The sequence below is a fragment of the Pholcus phalangioides genome, unplaced genomic scaffold, assembly GCF_987345545.1.
Source record: "Pholcus phalangioides strain wild (caught in Gottingen) unplaced genomic scaffold, Ppha-v1.0 ptg000015l_1, whole genome shotgun sequence".
NCBI lineage: Eukaryota > Metazoa > Arthropoda > Arachnida > Araneae > Pholcidae > Pholcus > Pholcus phalangioides.
The window spans coordinates 2088958-2108338 of NW_028301608.1; the positions used below are offsets into that span (position 1 = coordinate 2088958).

The 19381-nt window shown below is 35.3% G+C and overlaps 1 protein-coding gene across 1 annotated transcript in view; it reads left to right on the forward strand.

Annotated features, from left to right (window-relative positions):
• The window catches only part of LOC149075232 (uncharacterized), a 95553-nt gene that overhangs the window by 19330 nt on the left and 56842 nt on the right, over nt 1-19381 (forward strand). Inside the window, exons 5-10 of the mRNA XM_089242519.1 lie at nt 1782-1835; nt 1958-2056; nt 8685-8747; nt 10741-10974; nt 12936-13211; nt 18778-19053. Coding sequence (XP_089098645.1) covers nt 1782-1835; nt 1958-2056; nt 8685-8747; nt 10741-10974; nt 12936-13211; nt 18778-19053 — 1002 coding nt within the window. The remainder of the gene's footprint in view (nt 1-1781; nt 1836-1957; nt 2057-8684; nt 8748-10740; nt 10975-12935; nt 13212-18777; nt 19054-19381) is intronic.

The window sequence follows — 19381 nt, forward strand, 5'->3', positions numbered from 1 at the left end:
CGCATCATTAATACTTAAAAACATATCTTTTTTGTCTGACCACCTGCAAGTGATTGAGAGAGTAAGTTTTGTGGCTTTACACTGCCCAGTTTAGTGCATGTAAATCCCTTCCCTGGGAAAATTAGTCATTCATAACTGACCCCCCCCCCTCCGTTTTTAAAGCAATCCTATGGGAGAATGAAAGAGCGATTGTGCTAGGGGTTACTGATAAAAATTAGGTATTTACCAGTAAATATCATGGTAAAAATTGTAAAAAACCGCTATATGCAATTAGCCTTTATATAGTGATGATAATTAATATTAAGAGTAACTTACCTGAGGATGATTTCACTCCCCACTATCCATATAAAGGTTTTTAACAGCTGGCTGATGCGAAGATGTATTTAGTTAAGAAAGAAAATTCAATTGTGCCCTTGCAGGAAATCAAGCCCATCTCTTCTCACTTTCTGGGGACTGTCCATGTACAGTCCCATTTAGTGAACATGAGCTTCAAGGAAAGATTGAGATATTCATTGCCTTTGTAGTCTAGTGGTGTAGGGCGCTCAACCAGAAAGTAAGGGGATGGGGCTTGATTCCCCGCACAAGGGCAGTTGAATTTTTTCTCTTTCTTAAATACATCTTCGCATCAGCCAGCTGTTAAAAAATGCTAAGAGTAACTTACTAATTAATACTAGTGCTAATAAGTTACACTAATTAATTTTGTATGCTATTTTATCATGTATATATATTGTTTCTAGGTTTTGTAATTTCATTTCTTATTGGGGGTTGCTGTATTTTAGAAATATGACATCCGTATTTATTATGGGCATCTTTTTCTCAGCCACCTCGCTGTGCATTTTGTCTGTTGTGGCCTTGTATTTGTGTAATAATCATCAATACATAAAGGCTAATTGCATATACCAGGGTTTTGTATATATACAGTCGAATCCCGTTTTAACGAATACTGTTATAGTGAAAATCTCATTTTAATGAAGATTTTTCTGATCCCCTTAGATAAGTTTACATAGGAATAATGGAAAAACCTGGAATTCCTTTATAACAATTTTATTATAACGAAGTGATTTCTCCTGTCCCTTGGAGTTTGTTACAACAGGATTCGACTGTACCAAGGGTCTAAACTTATGAGGAACAGGCCTTGCATTCAATACATGATGTACACTTAGGTTTACATATATCATACACTTATAAAAACATTTTTATGATCCACTTTATAAAGTTTTCACATTCATTTCTGTTTGTTAACTTTAAGTTGGATCCCTTGATGAATTTTTTTTTTTTTGCATGTATCTGTGCTCAAATGAGATGAATAAATGGACTGAATGAATTAAATTCTTTTATCTGTTCATGAACAGATAGAACACCTTACTGCGGAATTTTTTTTTAAAAATTATTTTTATGAGTAAGGTTTTTCGTTAGTTTTAGTATTGGCTCATTTCTACAACACCAGCAGTTGGCATTAGCAGGAGATATTAGATGAAACTAACTAACAGAGCAATCTAATCAGCTGCTTTTAACATCATTGTTTCAGTAAGGGTGAATTTGTTGAAAACAACAATAACGATATTTATTATTTTAACAAAAAAATGAAAAGATCCAAAAAATCCTGTTGTGCAGATAGGATTACAGGATGAAAAAGAAGGATATAATCTGGATTACCTCATTATATTGAAAACTAATTGCAAAATGATTGTTAAATTTTTTTAACTGTACTTGTGTTATATCAAGTATGATCCTTATGTGTTGTGAATATATTTTTTTAAACATTGACTTGTATTTTGTAGAAATTACAGAAAGGAGCAACCTCTGTTGTTTCGCCTACTCAAAGTGCCCTGCAGGTGATTTGTTTATAAGTGTTTGTTTTGTGTCTGTGTTTGAAAGAATCTGTTTTAAAATTAACATGTTTTATCCATATCTTGTATGTCAGATGGAAACAACTGAAATTTTTTTCCTAACCTAGGAATTATTAAAAGAAAAAGAAGAACATATTCAGCAGCTTTTAGCAGAACGTGAAGCCGATAGAAATGATATTGCAAAGTTGGCAGCTCAAGTCACTGAAGTAATCCAGCTTTTTTTTAAAAATCAAAGACTCATATTTTTAATATTATAACATTATTTTATTGATTAAAATAGCCAAATTTTATGTAGCTAATATAGTTTGTTTACCCTCTATATCTCTTTTATTTTATTTTTGTGTTAAATGAATAAATTAATTTCATAGCTGAAAGAAAAATGGGAGAAATATTGTTTGCTCATGTGCTTAGTATAGACCTGTAGCCAATTCTGTAGCTTCTATGAAAATTAATTTTTTTTAATTCTTAGAAGTATATTTTTAGTCTCCCTACATGAAATAAGACTTGAGCATAGGTCGTCTTAAAGGAAAATAGACAAAACAGTTCTATGTCTAATTTTACTATCATATAGAATAAATTGATTAATATTGAACTGAAGAGCCAAAAAAACTGGTACAGGCATGCGTATGCAAATAAAGAGATATGGAACCAGTCAAAGTACGGCGGTGCGGTCGGCAACGCCTATACAAATACAAATACAACGCCACAACAGGCAAATTGCCCAACGAGGTGGCTGACTTAAGAACATCATGGATCCCCGAGCCCCTACCTACTACTGCTACACCACACATGCACCCCCCCCCCCCCCGCGGAACCCCCCCAACGAATCGGTACATGCGGGAATGTGCGTGTACGTGTAGTGCAACCTGACGTAAAGTTTGTTTCTGTGTAATGCTTGTTATGTGTAGTGCTGTCATCTGCCCCCCAGTTTTACTAACTATGAGTGAAGTGTTATGGTTGAATGATTTACCGTTGTAGGACTGTTGCTCTCTGTGGTGAGACTTTTTAACGGGGAGATCGGCTCGCATTTGCGCCTTGAAGTTGGGAACCACAGAAAACCTACTTCAGCCGACCACCACTGTGGGGTTTGAACCCGGATCCTCGCATCACGAGTCCTATATAACACAACAAGTGTCTGGCATAGTTGTTAGATCGGTTACTGCTGCTACAATGGCAGGTTATCGAGATTTAAGTGAGTTTGAACGTGGTGTTATAGTCGGCACACGAGAGATGGGACATAGCATCTCCGAATTAGCGATGAAATTTGGATTTTTCACGTACAACCATTTCACGAGTGTACCGTGAATATCGGGAATCCGGTAAAAAATCTATGACATCGCTGCAGCCGGAAAAAGATCATGCAAGAATGGGACCAACAACGACTGACGAGAATTATTAAATGTAACAGACGTGCAACCCTTCCGCAAATTGCTGCAGATTTCAATGCTGGGCCATCAACAAGTGTCAGTGTGCGAACCATTCAACAAAACATCATCGATATGGGCTTTTGGAGCCGAAGGTCCACTCGTGTACCCTTGATGATTATACGACACAAAGCTTTACGCCTCGCGTGGGCCCGACAACACCAACATTGGACTGTTGAGGATTGGAAACACGGTGCCTGGTCTGACGAGTCTCGGTTCCAATTGCTTCGAGCTGATGGACGTGTATGGGTAGGGAGACAATCTCATGAATCCATGGACCCTACATGTCAACAGAGGACTGTTCAAGCTGGTGGAGGCTCTGTGATGGTATGGGGCGTGTGCAGTTGGCATGATATGGGACCCCTGATACGTCTAGATACGACTCTGACAGGTGACAGGTAAGTAAGCATCCTGTCTGATCACCTGCACCCATTCATGTCCATTGTGCATTCTGACAGACTTGGACAATTTCAGCAGGACAATGTGACACCCCACACTTCCAGAATTGGTACAAAGTGGCTCCAAGAACACTCTTTTGACTTTAGACAATTCCGCTGGCCACCTAAATTCTAAGACATGAACATTATTGAACATATCTGGGATGCCTTGCAATGTGCTGTTCAGAAGAGATCTCCACCCCCCCCCCTTACTCTTGTGGATTTATGGACAGCCCTGCAGGATTCATGGTGTCAATTACCTCTAGCACTACTTCAGACATTAGTCGAGTCCATGCCACGTTGTGTTGCAGCACTTCTGCGGGCTCGGGGGGGGGGGCCTACACGATATTAGGCAGGTGTACCAGTTTTTTTGGCTCTTCAGGGTATATGTAATGAATCATTATTACTCCCTCTTGAGATCGCTTTTCATCAAAGTATTTGTTATTATAAGTGGCTTATACAGGGTGTTTCATGAAGGACCCCTAACTTTGGAAATAAATAACTCGGGAACGGTGATAGAAGCATGAAACCAGGGTTATGTTTATTAAAAAAACTAAGAATCTGATACAGAAACCTAAAAAATGTAGTTACAAATTGCAGTGATAGATTGCGTCGCAGGCGGCATCACCGTTAATAGGCTGTACATAGTGGGTAATGCAAGCAGATCTCGTTGCATTCACATCAAAAGCGATTTGAAATGTGCACCTTTCACACAACACACATGTCGCAAACAAAGAATGAAATTGTCAGTGACTCTCTGTAGTGTGTCACCTGAAATCGACACACAAGCTTGACAAATTGCCTCCTCCAGCTCGTTGAGTGTTAAAGGATTGTTGCGGTAAATAATATCCTTCAGTGTGCCCCACAGAAAGTAGTTGCAGGGGTGAGGTCGGAGGCAGGGTTTAAGCTAGATAAAAAATTCGCAAAAAAGCGAAAATGGGGGGGGGGGAAGCTTTAGCAAAATGATACAATGCTAATGTAATGATTGATGGTTGTATGTCTACTCATTCCGTACCTCCTGTACGCATTTTTGTGAAAGTGGCTACCACTTCTTTTGCATTTTCCAAAAATGCGACCGTAGCTTAAACCCAGATCAGAGGCCAGTCCAGTCCATGCCTTTTTCCTTAACTGTTGAATAGTTCAACGCAATAACTCTGTCATCAAAGTATTCGTCCAGAAAGTCAAAATGGCTTGTGTATGGTGAGGGCGAGCCCCATCTTGGATGAACCACGTTATGCATGGTCGATCGTCCAACGCTTGTTGAGTGGCCACAAATTGTTTCGAAAATGCAATATACTGGTCAGTTGTCACAGTTTCTTGCAAGAAAAAGGGCCCAATGATGCCGTTGCAGGAGATTGTAGCCCAAACGGTAAGTTTTAGGCAATGGAATGGTCGTGCGTGAGACAAATGTGGATTTTCGGTACCCCAAAATTGCCAATTGTGTCTGTTAACAACACCATCCAGATGAAAATGTGCCTCGTCTGTATCGAATAAACCATATTCGGGCGACATTGAAACCAGAACCATCAATCATGTTGAGCATCTCGTTAGTGAAATCCTCCTGTTGTCATTCAGCTTGAACTGGTATGGTGTGCCAGCATTGAATCTTGTACGGAAACGTGTAATGTTTTCCGCCCGATTCTGTACTTGCTGGATGATGTGATTCCGGATTCAGCTGCAAGTCTACGGACAGATTTATTCGGATGACGCTCAATAACTGCAGCAAGTACTGTGGCATTTTCAGGTGTAACAACAGAGTGGGTGGGACCCTCATTTCCGACTAACGCATCAGCCATGTTGCCTGTCTGTTGAAATTTGTTGAATAGCTCATGCATTGTTTTCTCATCTGGGCCTTTTGCAACTTGAAATCGCGTTTGAAAACTTCTCCTTGTGACAATAGGGCTGTTATTTAATCAGTAGTACTCCAACACAATAAACACATGTTCTTCCATGGAATACATAACTTCCGGAATTTCTTTCACTATGCGCTAATAGTGGTCACATTTCAATGGCAAAATCTTCGACAACTGATCGCTCTCGGCGTCTGAGCTCGCTTTATAGGAATCTGTCATGTCACCTGTGACACTATCTACCGCGCAATTTGTAACTAAGATTTTGAGGTTTCTGTATCAGATTCCTACGGTTTTTCTAATAAACATACCACTAGTTTCATGCTTTTATCTATCACCGTTTCTGAGTTATTTATTTTAATAGTTAGTGGTCCTTCGTGAAACACCCTGTACATAGTGCTGTTCCTTTCTTTTAGGGAAGGAAAAAGTAGTGCACTCAGCCCTCAGTATTCATGGATTTCATATTCACAGTTTTCGTAATGGCTTTCTCTTTCTCAGTTTTTTTGTAAAACATTGTTGAGGCAATAGTTCTTATGATGGAACAAAGTATAAGTTGTACGTGTTAAATAAGCATTTTTGAAAAATCCTTTTTAAATCCCTGGATCCATGTTTAATAATATTTCTTAAATACAGCCCGGGATCCATGTTTCTCTCATGAAGAGATAAGTATACTTCCAGTTTTTTCAAAAATAATTGAAAAATTTGTTAAAAAATGCTTCTAAATTTCCTAACAGATAGATAAAATTTCTTCTCTTCTAATCAATATGGATTCTAAAGAAATAAAAACACAGAAATGGCAATATTGGATCTAAGTAACTATCTAAACAATGGATCCAATAATAATGAATATTCCATAACTGTGTTCCTGGATTTGAAAGCATTTGACTTTGTTGATCTGGAAATATTAACAAGTAAAGTATTCTCAATAGGAGTGAATGCTTAAATGGTTTGAGTCATACTATAAAAAAAGACAAGTAGTAGCGATTCTGAAAAAAATTAGTTCTTTTCGAGAGGGGAACAAATGAGTACCTCAAGGATCTATACTAGGTCCAATACTATTTTTAATATATATAAATGAGTTATTCAGATTTACAATCTGAAGTTAAATGGAAAGTTGGTACGATTGACCTTTGCTGATGTCACAGTGCTTTACGTAGAAGATACTAATACAATAGATTATAAAAAAAAAGTAGAAAAAAGATGATCTAAAGAAAAATTAACATATGGCTAATAAAACAAAATAAAACTTAACACACAAAAACAAAATACATTTATATGGAAACAAGAAACACATGAATCCCAAGGAAAACATACATCTTGAACTACATAATCACTGTCGCTGTCAAGATAATGGTGATTGCTATTGCCAAGAAATAGAAAAAGTTCATGAGTATAATTATCTGGGTATAGCAGTACATCCCCTCCCCTTAAATGGAACTCGCACTGTGATATTTTAACCAAAAATTCAGAAAATATGCAATAATCATATATAAAAGGAAAAATTTTTGAGACTTTTTTTATGCATTGATTTATTAATTCATTAATTATGCAATTTGTGTCTGGGGTGAAGCATACTATAACAATATCCGGGAATTAGATAGCATGTGTAATAGAATAAGATCTCAAATAATAACAGACAGTACAAAAATACAGTGCCACACTATATCTTTAAGACAAAACTACTTATATAGAATGATAACATTTTCACACAAGTAAATGAAAAATATTTAACAAAAAATCAAAATGAAACCACAGGTAGATACAATAGAGTATACCAGGTACCAAAGTCTAATAAAACACTGTACAAAAAGAGCTTTTCCTATATTAGCCCCTAAAGTTTTAAACATTGTTTTAAAATTTGTTAAAAATATTGATTATGAAATGATTTAAACAAATACTTTGCACTATGTACAAAAAGAGAGAAAAAAAAATTGTGAAATGATAAAGGAATGTATATTAGGGTTTTGATTGTGCATATAAGTGTAGATAGGTACATGTATTGTATGTGTATGGTGTGTTATGTACTAACTGATATTCACAATAAGTAATTTGATTATATAACCGTGATTATGACTCAAAATAAGTAATCTTAACATTTTAACATATATCCTAATGTAATTATATAAATAAAAATGCAATATAACATGTCTAATCATTATAATAAGCTGTTACCTGAATCATGTGTTTATAACTTCTTTAGACCTGCTGGAAGGACTTTCTAAGTCCCTCAGGGTCACAAAGTGTATATATTTATGTGTATTTGTATATATGCCTGTGTTTTTGTGATTTGTTTATTTTAAAAAAAAAGCAGTTTTTCTGTAGGTGAGATAAAAGAGATGCAAGTTATGCATTGCATAACTTGGTAGTTATGCCCACTATAGCCATCATTATTTAATCTGTAAATCCAGAGAATTAGAAGACAGTTTCATTATGAGCAACATAGCAAAGGCTTTATAAGTTTATATCGGCAGTGGATTATTTCCATGAAATAGACATACCTGTGGTAGAGTTTTCATACGTAGAAAAAATTGTAAAGGAAGCCTTGTTTATATACTCTGATAAATTAACTGGAATTAAGAAGAAACGAGACTGTGAGACTAAGAGACATTGTTGTTCTTTCCAGAAAGCATCACTTTGAATCATTGCTCCCCCCTGCTTCTACTTCTTCCACGCAAAGCAGATAGGGGCCGTTCAAGTATTACGTAAGCATATTTTTAGCCATTTTTGGCCCCCTCCCCCCCTTGTCAGCATAATTTCGTCAGCAGCTTAGAATATTTCATATCTTCAAAAAGGGTGGTTGATGACCTAAGCAACCTTCAAGCCCCCCCCCTCACCCTTGTCATCAAAAGTCAGCAAATCCAAACCCCCCCCCCTCCCCCTCGATGCTGGCGTAATACTTGAATGACCCCATATTGTAAAAATGAGATGCCTAAAGAACAAAATTTAGGTTAGGTTATTTGTTAAATTAGGTCAAGTTTGGGTTATTTGTGCATATTCATATTTACGGTCACCCCTGGAATGTAACCCAGTAAATACAGAGCGACTACTTTATATTCACAATTTTATTTATGTTGCACAATATTTGTTTTCATCATGTATTTATGTAACTATTTTACTGTGCAGGCACAAAGAGAAGCTGTAAAGAGAAACCAATCCCCTGACCAAGATCAGAAAGCATATATTGAAGTAAGATGAACATATTGTATTTGTGATATTTATGATTAAACAGTTGATTATGCTAGTGTTGTCAAAGTGTTGCTAATTTTTCTGCACAAATTCATTATTAGTTTCAATACATGACTTATTTATAAACTTGAAAATGAATAGTTCTGGAATACATTTTTTTATTACATTTGCAAATATGTTGACGTGAGAAGAGATTAGATGAAATGTTAGCACAATGTTGTCGTTTGAGCTGAATCAAAATTTCTAGTAAGCATGTGGATGTAGAGATTGTAGACTATCATCAGCTGAGTATGCATATGAATGACTCTTTCCATGTTTGAAGGATGTTAAAAAAAATTAAATATGTCATATCCGCTCAAATACCACTTTATGCGTTAGTTTCGGACATGCCTTTGACAAAAAATTGTTTTAGCAAGAACTCTACCTACCTTCAAATTTTGTACTACGTGTTTAGAGTCAACCTGCATGTGTGTGTACATACAAAGTTTTAAGCATAATTTTGAAGTGTAATGTTTTGGGATATCTTACTAAATAAACCTAAAGGCGATGCTAATTATAGAGACAGACTGAATTTTTTAATAGAAATATTTTCATATTGAAGTGACTGTTTTGAGAAAATGTGAATTATAACAAAAACGAAACAATGGAAAAAGATCATTTTGACCGCTAAGCTAATTTGACATACGATTACACCCAAGAGAATAATTTTATATTATTGAAATTTCATGACTTCTCATCTTTTTTATGGCTTAAGAATTCCTAAAATATAAATGAAGGTCCGGGGAAAGAATGCTTTCAATTCAAAAAAAAAATGAAAATTAATATTTTTGTGTTTTTGCATAGCTTAATACCATTTCTTTTGACCATGTGAAACACCAGAGGTAAAAATAGTTTTAATCCGCTGTAATAAAGGAATAAAAATATGGCATAAGGGGGAATGATGATAAGTATGCAGATGGGAAAACGCTCAGAATCCACCAGGTGTGCAGTAGAAATAAACGCAGAGTGTGAAACCAGATTTCTAAAGAAAAATTCTGTTTTGTGGACTGAAAGCATTCTTCTCCCCAACCCTTCAAATATTCTACATTAATTAATTGACTGATAGAATGAGGTTCTGCCTAGAAAAGTGGTAGCAATCATTTTGATTGCAAAACATGCTGAAATAAAGTCTTCTTATTTGAACATTAATATTGAGTGAACAGATGCTCTATAATGGTGTTTGATTTTTATCTAGTACCAATTTTGTACCATTCAGAGCTATAGTTTTGAAAAAGCCCGTAATCAAACATTATTCAATTCATTTAGTATTTCTATGGAACTTGACCTTTTTTATTGCATTGAATGCACTAGAATAATGCCACTTGAAGAAAATCATAATTTCTCATGATTTTATCCATGGCTCCTATAAAGTTGGAGCTGACAGGGTTCCTGCCGGGGGCTAGGGAAAATTCTTATTTTTTTTCTTTGCACTATAAAGCCACTATAAATGGGCCTACCAAAGATCCCAGCATAAGGACCCTGCTGAATGATGTCAGAAGCCATGATTTTACCTTATATCACCCTTTTGACTGAGCAAACAAATAATACATTCACGATCACTCTCAAATTGCTACTTTTTTTTTCTTTTTAAAAATTATCAGTGTGTTCTGCAACTGATGAAAACATGAACAATGTTTGACACTTGTTGCCATGTTAGAAGACATGTTTCTCATTCATTCAGTACATTTTGAAAAATTTGGGGGAAAAACACGTTTAAGTTCTGGTGGTTGCTAATTTTCAAACCATATTGTCACCACAATACTACATCTTGATAACTAAAAAATTCGTAATTTTTAGATAACTAAGAAAAATGATGCATCTTTGCACACACTTCAATATGTTATAACTAGGTAATCTGTTAGATAATCCATGACACAATTCTGAGTGAAGTTATTCTCATTTGTCTCTATGTTATGTAATGTTGAATCACTATATTTATGGATGTTCATGTCAGGGACTACATAATGAAATAAAAGTTTTGAAAGAATCTGCTGCAGAAGCTAATAGTAAACGCCAAACAGAGCAATCTGAAATCAACACTTTGAAGGGTTCTTTGCAACAGAAAGAAACAGAAATCTTTGAACTTCAGGAGGAGCTGTTGAAAGAAAAAGAAAATATAGCAGCAGAAGGGAAAAAGGCTGAGATAAATGCATCAAGTTCAGCTGCTGAACGTGAAGTTGTAGAAAAGGTATAGTCATTGAAATATTTATCATGTTTCAACCCCTGGATCTTTAATATGCAAGATTTAATTTTGAGAAGTTGAAGCTGATGGTAATTTTTCATTCTTCATAAAAGTTTGTGTGAACATTATACAGTCAATACTTTTCATAATGACCTCCCGTATCATACCATCAAAAATAGACGTTATATGAAAAGAAAAACATAGTATAGTCAGTATTTCAAGGGTCTGTCCAGACCTCCTTAGTAAAATCCTGTTTTTGTGAAAATTTTCATTATTTTTGTGAAAAATTATTTATTTTGTGGGAAGCAAAATAATTTAGTTTAATTGAAATGAAACTAAAGAATAAACTTCCACAAAAGAATTCAAATGCCTAATTTATGGTTTTGTTCATTTTATTTTGTGAAGGGTTTGTTTATCAGATTTCGGATTTTGGCTAGACAGACCCCTGGATATGAAAACATTTGGGACTTGTTTATTGCAACTGAATGGCTGCTATACCACGTGTCCATTATAAAAAGTGCCAACTTTACTTATATTAAATGGTTTATCAAAGATTATTTAAAATTTCTTAAGTTATACATTGTTGATTTTTATTTTTATGTGCATATTAAGTTTTTTAATTTGCCCAGTACGCTGTGTTAGCATCCGAGTGGCATGGTGGTAAGATGCTCATCTACCACCATAAAAGTTGCTGTCACGGCCCGGGTTCGAACCCGAGGGAGGATATAGATACGATATTTTCTCTAACAAACTTGAGGCAGCCGCCAATAGACAGAGCCTTCATTTCCAACCCATCTCATTAATGGCAGTAAATTGCAATATAGCGATATGGCCAGAGTTGGAGTTTGGTAAAGTAGTATGCTGTGTTTGTATTTTGTTTTCGATATTTTACATACAATGAAACCTATTTAATTATGGACACACTGTGAGAGATAGAAACCTGTCTCCGATGAAATCAAAAAACAGTCCCTTCACTGCTTAATGCTTTTATGTGCATATAAAACAGAAACCTTTCTAAAATGGAATATTATTATTTTTTTACGTTCCATTTCATACACGTTTCACTATATAGTAGTACCCCTACTTATATCAGTAATTCATTCCAAGACTGACAATGTAAGCCCTGAAAAGTCAAGGTAAACTTTTCCAATGATGTACCCCATCCTTCTCAGGAGGAGGAGAAGAAGGAGTGGGGGTAAATTTACATATTTTCCTAATTCCTTCCTATCCGTTTGTCTTTTTTGATGCAGCTTCCCTTTCAGAGTAAATGTTTTTCCCTGAGAATGTGACATGAAAAACCTTCAAGCTTTGTTTAAAAAGCATGTAATTGAGGAAAAAAAATCATTTTTAAGCCTAAGCAATGTAAATGAATGGTGACAGTAAGTCAAGGTATACTAAAGGTTGTTACTTTATTATACAAATACAAATACAAATACAACGCCACAACAGGCAAAATGCCCAACGAGGTGGCTGATAAAAAGATGCCCATAAAAATATGGTTGTCATATAAACACATCACTGTATGTTTTCAGATTCACATACTGTATGTGTTACTAAAATATCTTAATATCTAAAATATCTATAAATATCTTAATATATCTATAAATATCTTAATATATCTATAAATATCTTAATATATCTATAAATATCTTAATATATCTATAAATATCTTAATATATCTTAAAATATCTATACTAATAAGGTCTAACAGCCCAGAAGCTCAAGTGTGTAATGAGTGTCATGGCAAATGAGGCTTGTTACTATGGTTTTCAATAATAAGCATGTAAATTGGTAGGCAAATACTTCTAGCTGGGTAGGGCTCTTCCAGAACATTGGTCTTCCACAGGGGCCCATGGTGCTGTTGAACAGCTCTGAATAGAATGTTATATGTATGTGTGTGTTTAACTATTTTTTTTGTAGATTTAAAATTGGGACTAATCCCATGTTTGGTTTTTTCAATTTTTTAGAGAGTTGCTGAAATGAATGACAAAATTAGGATTCTTACAGAAGAGTTGGAAAATAAAAAGTTGAATGTAGAGGACTATGAGACAAAATTATCAAACACTCAGAAAATTGTGGATGACTTGAAAAAAGAAATAATTGCCTTTAAACTTAGCTCCAAAGAAAAGGAAGAACAGCTATCGAATGAACTTGCTGAGAAAGACGGATTGTACCAAACAATGAACAGTACCGTTGCTGTAATGGAGAAGCGAGAGCAAAAATTGAAAGATGATATTGAACAGGTATTTTTATTTTTTGAAGAACTGAATATAGCCATATTCATTTTCCAGAACTGAATATGGTTATATTCAGTGTAAGGTATGAGGAACTCTAAAATATATTATTTTGTATTTTAGCCTAAAAATACATGTGGTTTGAGCCTTCATGACTTCATGAATAAATAAATTATAATTATAATTTTTTTTTAAATTTTACCTTGTAACACCAAATTATAATCTTAAAATTAAAGCTAAATAAAATCATGATGGCCATTTCATAAATGATACATGAGGTATAGCCCAGTCAATATGTACCAAAAAAATGGGTTTCCTTGCAAAAGGTCAAGTATCTCTATTTTTTGGATATGTTGTAGGGACCAAGGCCACTAATAAAAAAACCAAGTTTGCAGAAACGAAATCCCTGTGCAAGCAAAGTTATATTAAAAGAACATGAAAATTTTCAGACTTTTTTGTTTTTTCTTTACATTTCGATTTTTGTGCTTTGGAGAGCAAAGGTGTGAATTACAGTATTGAAGAGAACAAAATTTGTTACAAATTTTGTGGCTATGATTTTTTTTCTATGGACTATAGTTACTAAACTGCAGAGAAGCAAAAATGTGAATTTTTGCAAAATCCAGAAAAAAAGGTGCTATAATCTCCAGTTTCCACAAGAACTTCTTTAAACAAATTAATTACATTTATTGTACCACATTTTCTATCATTATTCAGTACAAACGGAAGATGTTCAATTGCTGGGAGACACCAAAAATGTGTAGTTATGCTTACTGAAGAGTACAAAGCTGATATTGTAAAAAAACCATAATATGCCTTGAATTTGGTCCAAAGAGAGGAATGTTAGAAGTTATGGAAGTTAATGAAAGTTATAGTGAGGACTGCTCATGGGCGTGGGATCACAGATAGTGTTCTTGCATGGTAGACTATGGGAATGAATTTTTTCAGTACATTTTTGCGATGAAATTGAGAGTTTTTGTGGGCTCAATTCTTTCACAGTTGACCAGCATGTGGATATGAGACCTTCATGAATTATTAGAGATGATGCTGACTTCGCAAAACTGAGAAATTAGTTTGCACATTATCCCTTTCCCAAGACTGATAAAATAATTTCCATCAACAGTGAAGTTATCAGATGTGAACAGATAATTCGCCACAAGCTCACCAAATTGGAATACAAGGGATTTCAAGAATCATTGGCAGCAACTATGGAAAAGTAAGATTTAAACATAAGGACTAAGTGGTCACTCTATCATCCATCCTGAGCACTGTAAAAGTAGGCCACAAGAGAATAGAAATTTATCCGTTGAGACTTTTCCAAAGAGTCATGAAAAGGTCTGACAAGGAGTTGGAGGAGTACTTGTACTTAGAATATGAACTTGCACCCTTCCCAATGTCTTTGTTCTCAGAAAAAGGGATGCAAAAGGGAGCAAAATCCTCTATGTACTCAGCTTTTATTCCAGTCTCCAGCAGTGTGACATTTGGCAAAAATACATTTGTCATGGTTGATGGTAGGTGTCTGTTACACAAAGTAGTCTGGCATCACAACGACTCTGTTGGCTCAATCCTCACTAGGCATGTCACTTATGTACAAAAACACTTTGGTAGCAATGGGTCCGTAGTTTTCTATGGTTATTCAATAGATGCAGCCTGAAGAAATACTAAAAGTGCAGAACATATCCTTCGATTCACTGTGCAGTGTGGTGCAGACATAATCTTATTACACGAAGCAACACTCGTCTCAGGGAAACAGGAAAAAAATTCTTACTAATGAAGGGAACAAAAGACGTCTCACATCGCATTGCTTTGCAACACAGCATTGACATGAAGCAATTGTGGAAGATACAGTTGCTGATATTGTGAAGACAGCACTTTCTAAGGTTTCAGCCTACAAACAAGTCATCATTTGGGTAGATACTGATTGGTTGATGTTTCTCACTAGATTGGCTCTTACAATGTGTACCTACACAAGAGTGGAAGGGGTGGGTCTGCTGGCTTACTGTATTGTAGTTCCTCCTTCAAATATGATTCATCAAGCAGTCCACCAAGTGTTGTCCTTTTCGTGCATGCCATCAGTGTATATAATACCACATCCGCCATTTTTGGCCTAGGCAAAATTAAACGCTAAAAAAGAAGATCCATTGTGCAGTGGAATACTAAAAATAAAATCCTCAGCTAAAAAAATTAGTTTGTGTTCTTACGACAACACTCCTTTTCTGAGGAGATAGCCAACCCAGGGGAGAAGTATCTCGTCATTTTGTATGGGGTGACATAAACGCACAAAATTTGGATCACCTCAATTATCTGCATTTCATCAAGGCTGCTACAAAGACCAGCAAATTAAGTCTTGCAAGACTGCCACAGACACAAGACGCTTCCTGATACCGTTCCTTTCAAACATACCACACAGTCTAGAAGGGGTTTGGGTTTGAAAGACAACCTATAAGGCTGGGGTTGGATTTGCAAAGATCAAGGACAAAGTTGGAGATCAAGGGCTCTCATCAGTTCAAGCCTGTAAGAATCCTGCACCCTCAATCTTTACTGAAATTTATATCATGCCAAAACACTCTTACTCCTATTTTGGAAGACAGTGATATAAATGAAGATGCAGCTCTGAATGTTCTTGAGCAAATTGAGGGGCTTAACACCAATCCTCTGCTCACTCCCATTACAGTGAACATAATGAGTGACAATGAGGATTATTCGCTATGAGGACCTTCAAAGCGAGCTAAATTATAGAACTGCAATGAATCAAAATTTTTGTGAAGTGAGATTGTAGTGAAAAACTTCACTTTTTTAATTAGCGATTTTTACATCATCATGCAATAACAATTAATATTTGATTGTATTTGTATTTACCTACTTTTAATTTTGTGTTTACTTTGAAAATTTATTAATATTTAATGTTTAATTATATAATGTGTAATAAATTAATAGTATTTAATCACCAATATTCAATAAAATTCTGCATCAATATTTCTGCAATGTGTGTGTGTTTCATAATTTTGCAAAAATTATAGCACATTCACTGTTTTGTAGTTCAACAACTAAAGCCTGTAGAAAGAATCATAAATACAAAACTTGTAGCAAATTTTGTCTTCTACAATATTGTAATTTACACTTTTGCTCTCTGATGTACAAAAACAGATATATTTAGCAAAAATCAAAAATTTCAACGTTTTTTTCAGTATAGCTGAGTGTGGACAGGGCTTTCGTTTTGCCCAACTTTGTTTTTTACTGGTGGCTTTGGTTCTTACAATATATTTAAAAATTAGAATTAATCAACTTTTTGCAAAGAACCATGTATAAGTGAGAAGTCTGTCTCAAAACATCTTAATTTAACTAAACTATTTAAACAATGGCAATCAATGGTCAAGTGAATGATAATATTTGTGTATGATCACAAAGGAATTGTCAGAGTTCGATGTATAATGAATAAGATGGATAGTACCAAAACATCTTGTAACAGTTGTGCTAGAAAAGTGAAATAAGTAGATTCACCCCATCCAAACGATTTGCTGTTATTCTCCACAGTGTAATGACTGATCATGCTGATGCCTTGTGACATCATGCTTTGTGTTGTAGTTTTTTTGCCTTGCCAAAGATTGTAACCTGGCAACGGATCATGAGAAATTTGAAAATTTTGTTAGATGATGGATGCCTTGTGTAACTTGTCCGTGTATATAAATAAATGTTCATGTTTCTAAAAGTATAACTTGCATTTCCTCATTGTCATTGCCTTTACTGGTGACTCGATGAGATTCAAACTGGACAAGAACTTGTCGCCATGGCGAAGCAGCAAGAGAGTGATTGAGTTCAAGTTGTCCATGCAAAACTGTCAACAATCTCAAAGGACAAGTTCAAACTTTTCTTTGTCAAGCTTGATGCTGCCTTCAAGATCAGCCATGTCATGGCTGAAGCAACGAAATAGTCTTGTAATTACCCCATCAATCGCTTAGATATGGAGATCTTATCAACGGTAAGTGTTTTAATCCCTGAAAAGACATCACAGGACATCGTCTATGATCAGTCACTACAACAGCAATGCAAGCCTACACTTTAAGAGGACTGCATCTAGTTTGCTGAGTAAGTTAGAGCTTGAAGTGTTGCTTCATATCTCATACATTCTAGCAGGCCTGCAGCCAGAAATTTCTTTTGGAGGAAGGACCAAACTGATGGATTTGGCTATCTTTTACTCTCTTTTTTTTCATTTTCCCACATTTCAGAGGAGGGGGGGGGGGTACATGACATTCAACAACTAATGATAGAACATGGCTAAGAGTTGACCATGTATGAATTGATGCACCATGATGATCCTTTGCACGCAACAGCATGAATGAAAGTCCAGGGTCTCTGCCACCGGACTTATCCCATTGCCGAAATCTCTTCCAGCCCAGCTTCGTGGCAAAGTCTGGAACAAAGTGAGTGCACCTAACAGTCTGGGTGTGTAGCTAGTGTGGTGTCTGATATTTCAGTGCTGTCATCTATACTTGAAATTGTGAATGAAGTGTATTTATTGAATATTTGTAATGTTGTAGGCCTGTTGCTCTCTGTGGCGAGACTTTTTAACGGGGAGATCGGTTTGCATTCGCGCCTTGAAGTTGGAAACCACAGAAAACCAACTTCAGCCGACCACCACTGTGGCGCCGGTGGGGTTCGAACCCGGATCCTCGTGATGCGAGTCCGTCACTATGATCACTCGACCACCACAGCGGCTGCACGCAACAGCAAGATTTCATGGATGGTACCTTGTCTGAGGAAGAGAGAAGTGTCTCACTTTTCAAATGAAATTAGGTAGATATATATAGAATGTGGGAATCTGTGCAAAATTTTATAGAAAAGAACCAATAAAATAAAGCTGTAGCAAAGCGAGCAATGAATCTGTCTGACGACAATGCAATTTCCGATTTCTGAGAAATCCTAAAAAGGAGGCAAAAGTGTGTCATTGGATAGGTTCTTTTTCAAAGTCACACAAAAATATAACAAGTTTGCAAACATTAGAGAGAGTCGGTAAATCATCCTAAACAATAGTCCTCCCTCTAGTTTTTCGGAATAAGTTAATTTGTAAAGATAATCGTATTGTATGTTTATTTATGGCGCTATTTATATTATATATGTTTTATTGTATTATTTATTACGTTATTGCTCTGTACTATCGATTGAATGCGATTTTTATTAGTCATTTTTATTTGAATGAATAATTATAAAAGAAATTACCAGTTTCCATTGTTTCCTATGGGGAAGTTTGATTTGTTGTGTGTGAGTGATTCGGATAATGAACACAGATATGATTCGGATAACGATTGGTGGAATGAATTAAGTTTGTTAACTGAAGTTCCACTGTATTTCTGTGAAAAGTCATTAGAGTAAGATTAAAAAATAACATTTTGGAATTTACTGTTAGTGTGAGAGAGAGAAAGAGGGAGTTTTTTTGTTTATCTTTACTGTATAGGGAAATATCAATCAAGTAATTCATGTGAGCCCCCCCCCCCTTTTTTTTTGAAGATTTTGGTTAGTAAATACTGATACAAAGAATGACACAATAAAACTATGATTTTTTAACATTTTCAATGCTTAGAAAACTACACTGTTCAACAAGGAAATAGAGAAGCTGACAAATCATTTGAATGAAAAAGATCAACTGTATGTAAAACTCAAGGAAGAGGTATCAGTGTTATCCAAAGAGCTAGAAGAGAAAAAAATATTGGCAGAGAAAGCATCTTCTGAGCTGGATGAAGTTAGAATTGAAGTTTCTTGTCTGAGCAAGGACAAATCGGAGAGTGTTGTGCTGCTACAAAACAAAATTTTAGACATGAAATCTGAAAACGAGACTGTAAGGATTGAACTTGAGAAGGTATATGTATATCTGTATTGTTTCATCAAATAGAGTGCATATATCCTTTACACACACACACCACAAAAAGGTTTTTGTTATTTTCAAAGAGACAACACTTAAATTTCATATTGATAGAAACACTGGTACTTGAAAGAAAAATCTCCTTGTCATATTAATCCATATGCAAAAAAATATAATACAGTGGTAACTTGAGAGTTAAAAATTGAATTTATTTCTTTTTTTCAAGCTACTTGTAACTATAAAAGAAAACATTTGTTTAAATATATTTCTTGATTTTAAGATAAAGAGAATCTTCAGGGGTTTTTTTCACAGTAAAAGAAGGATT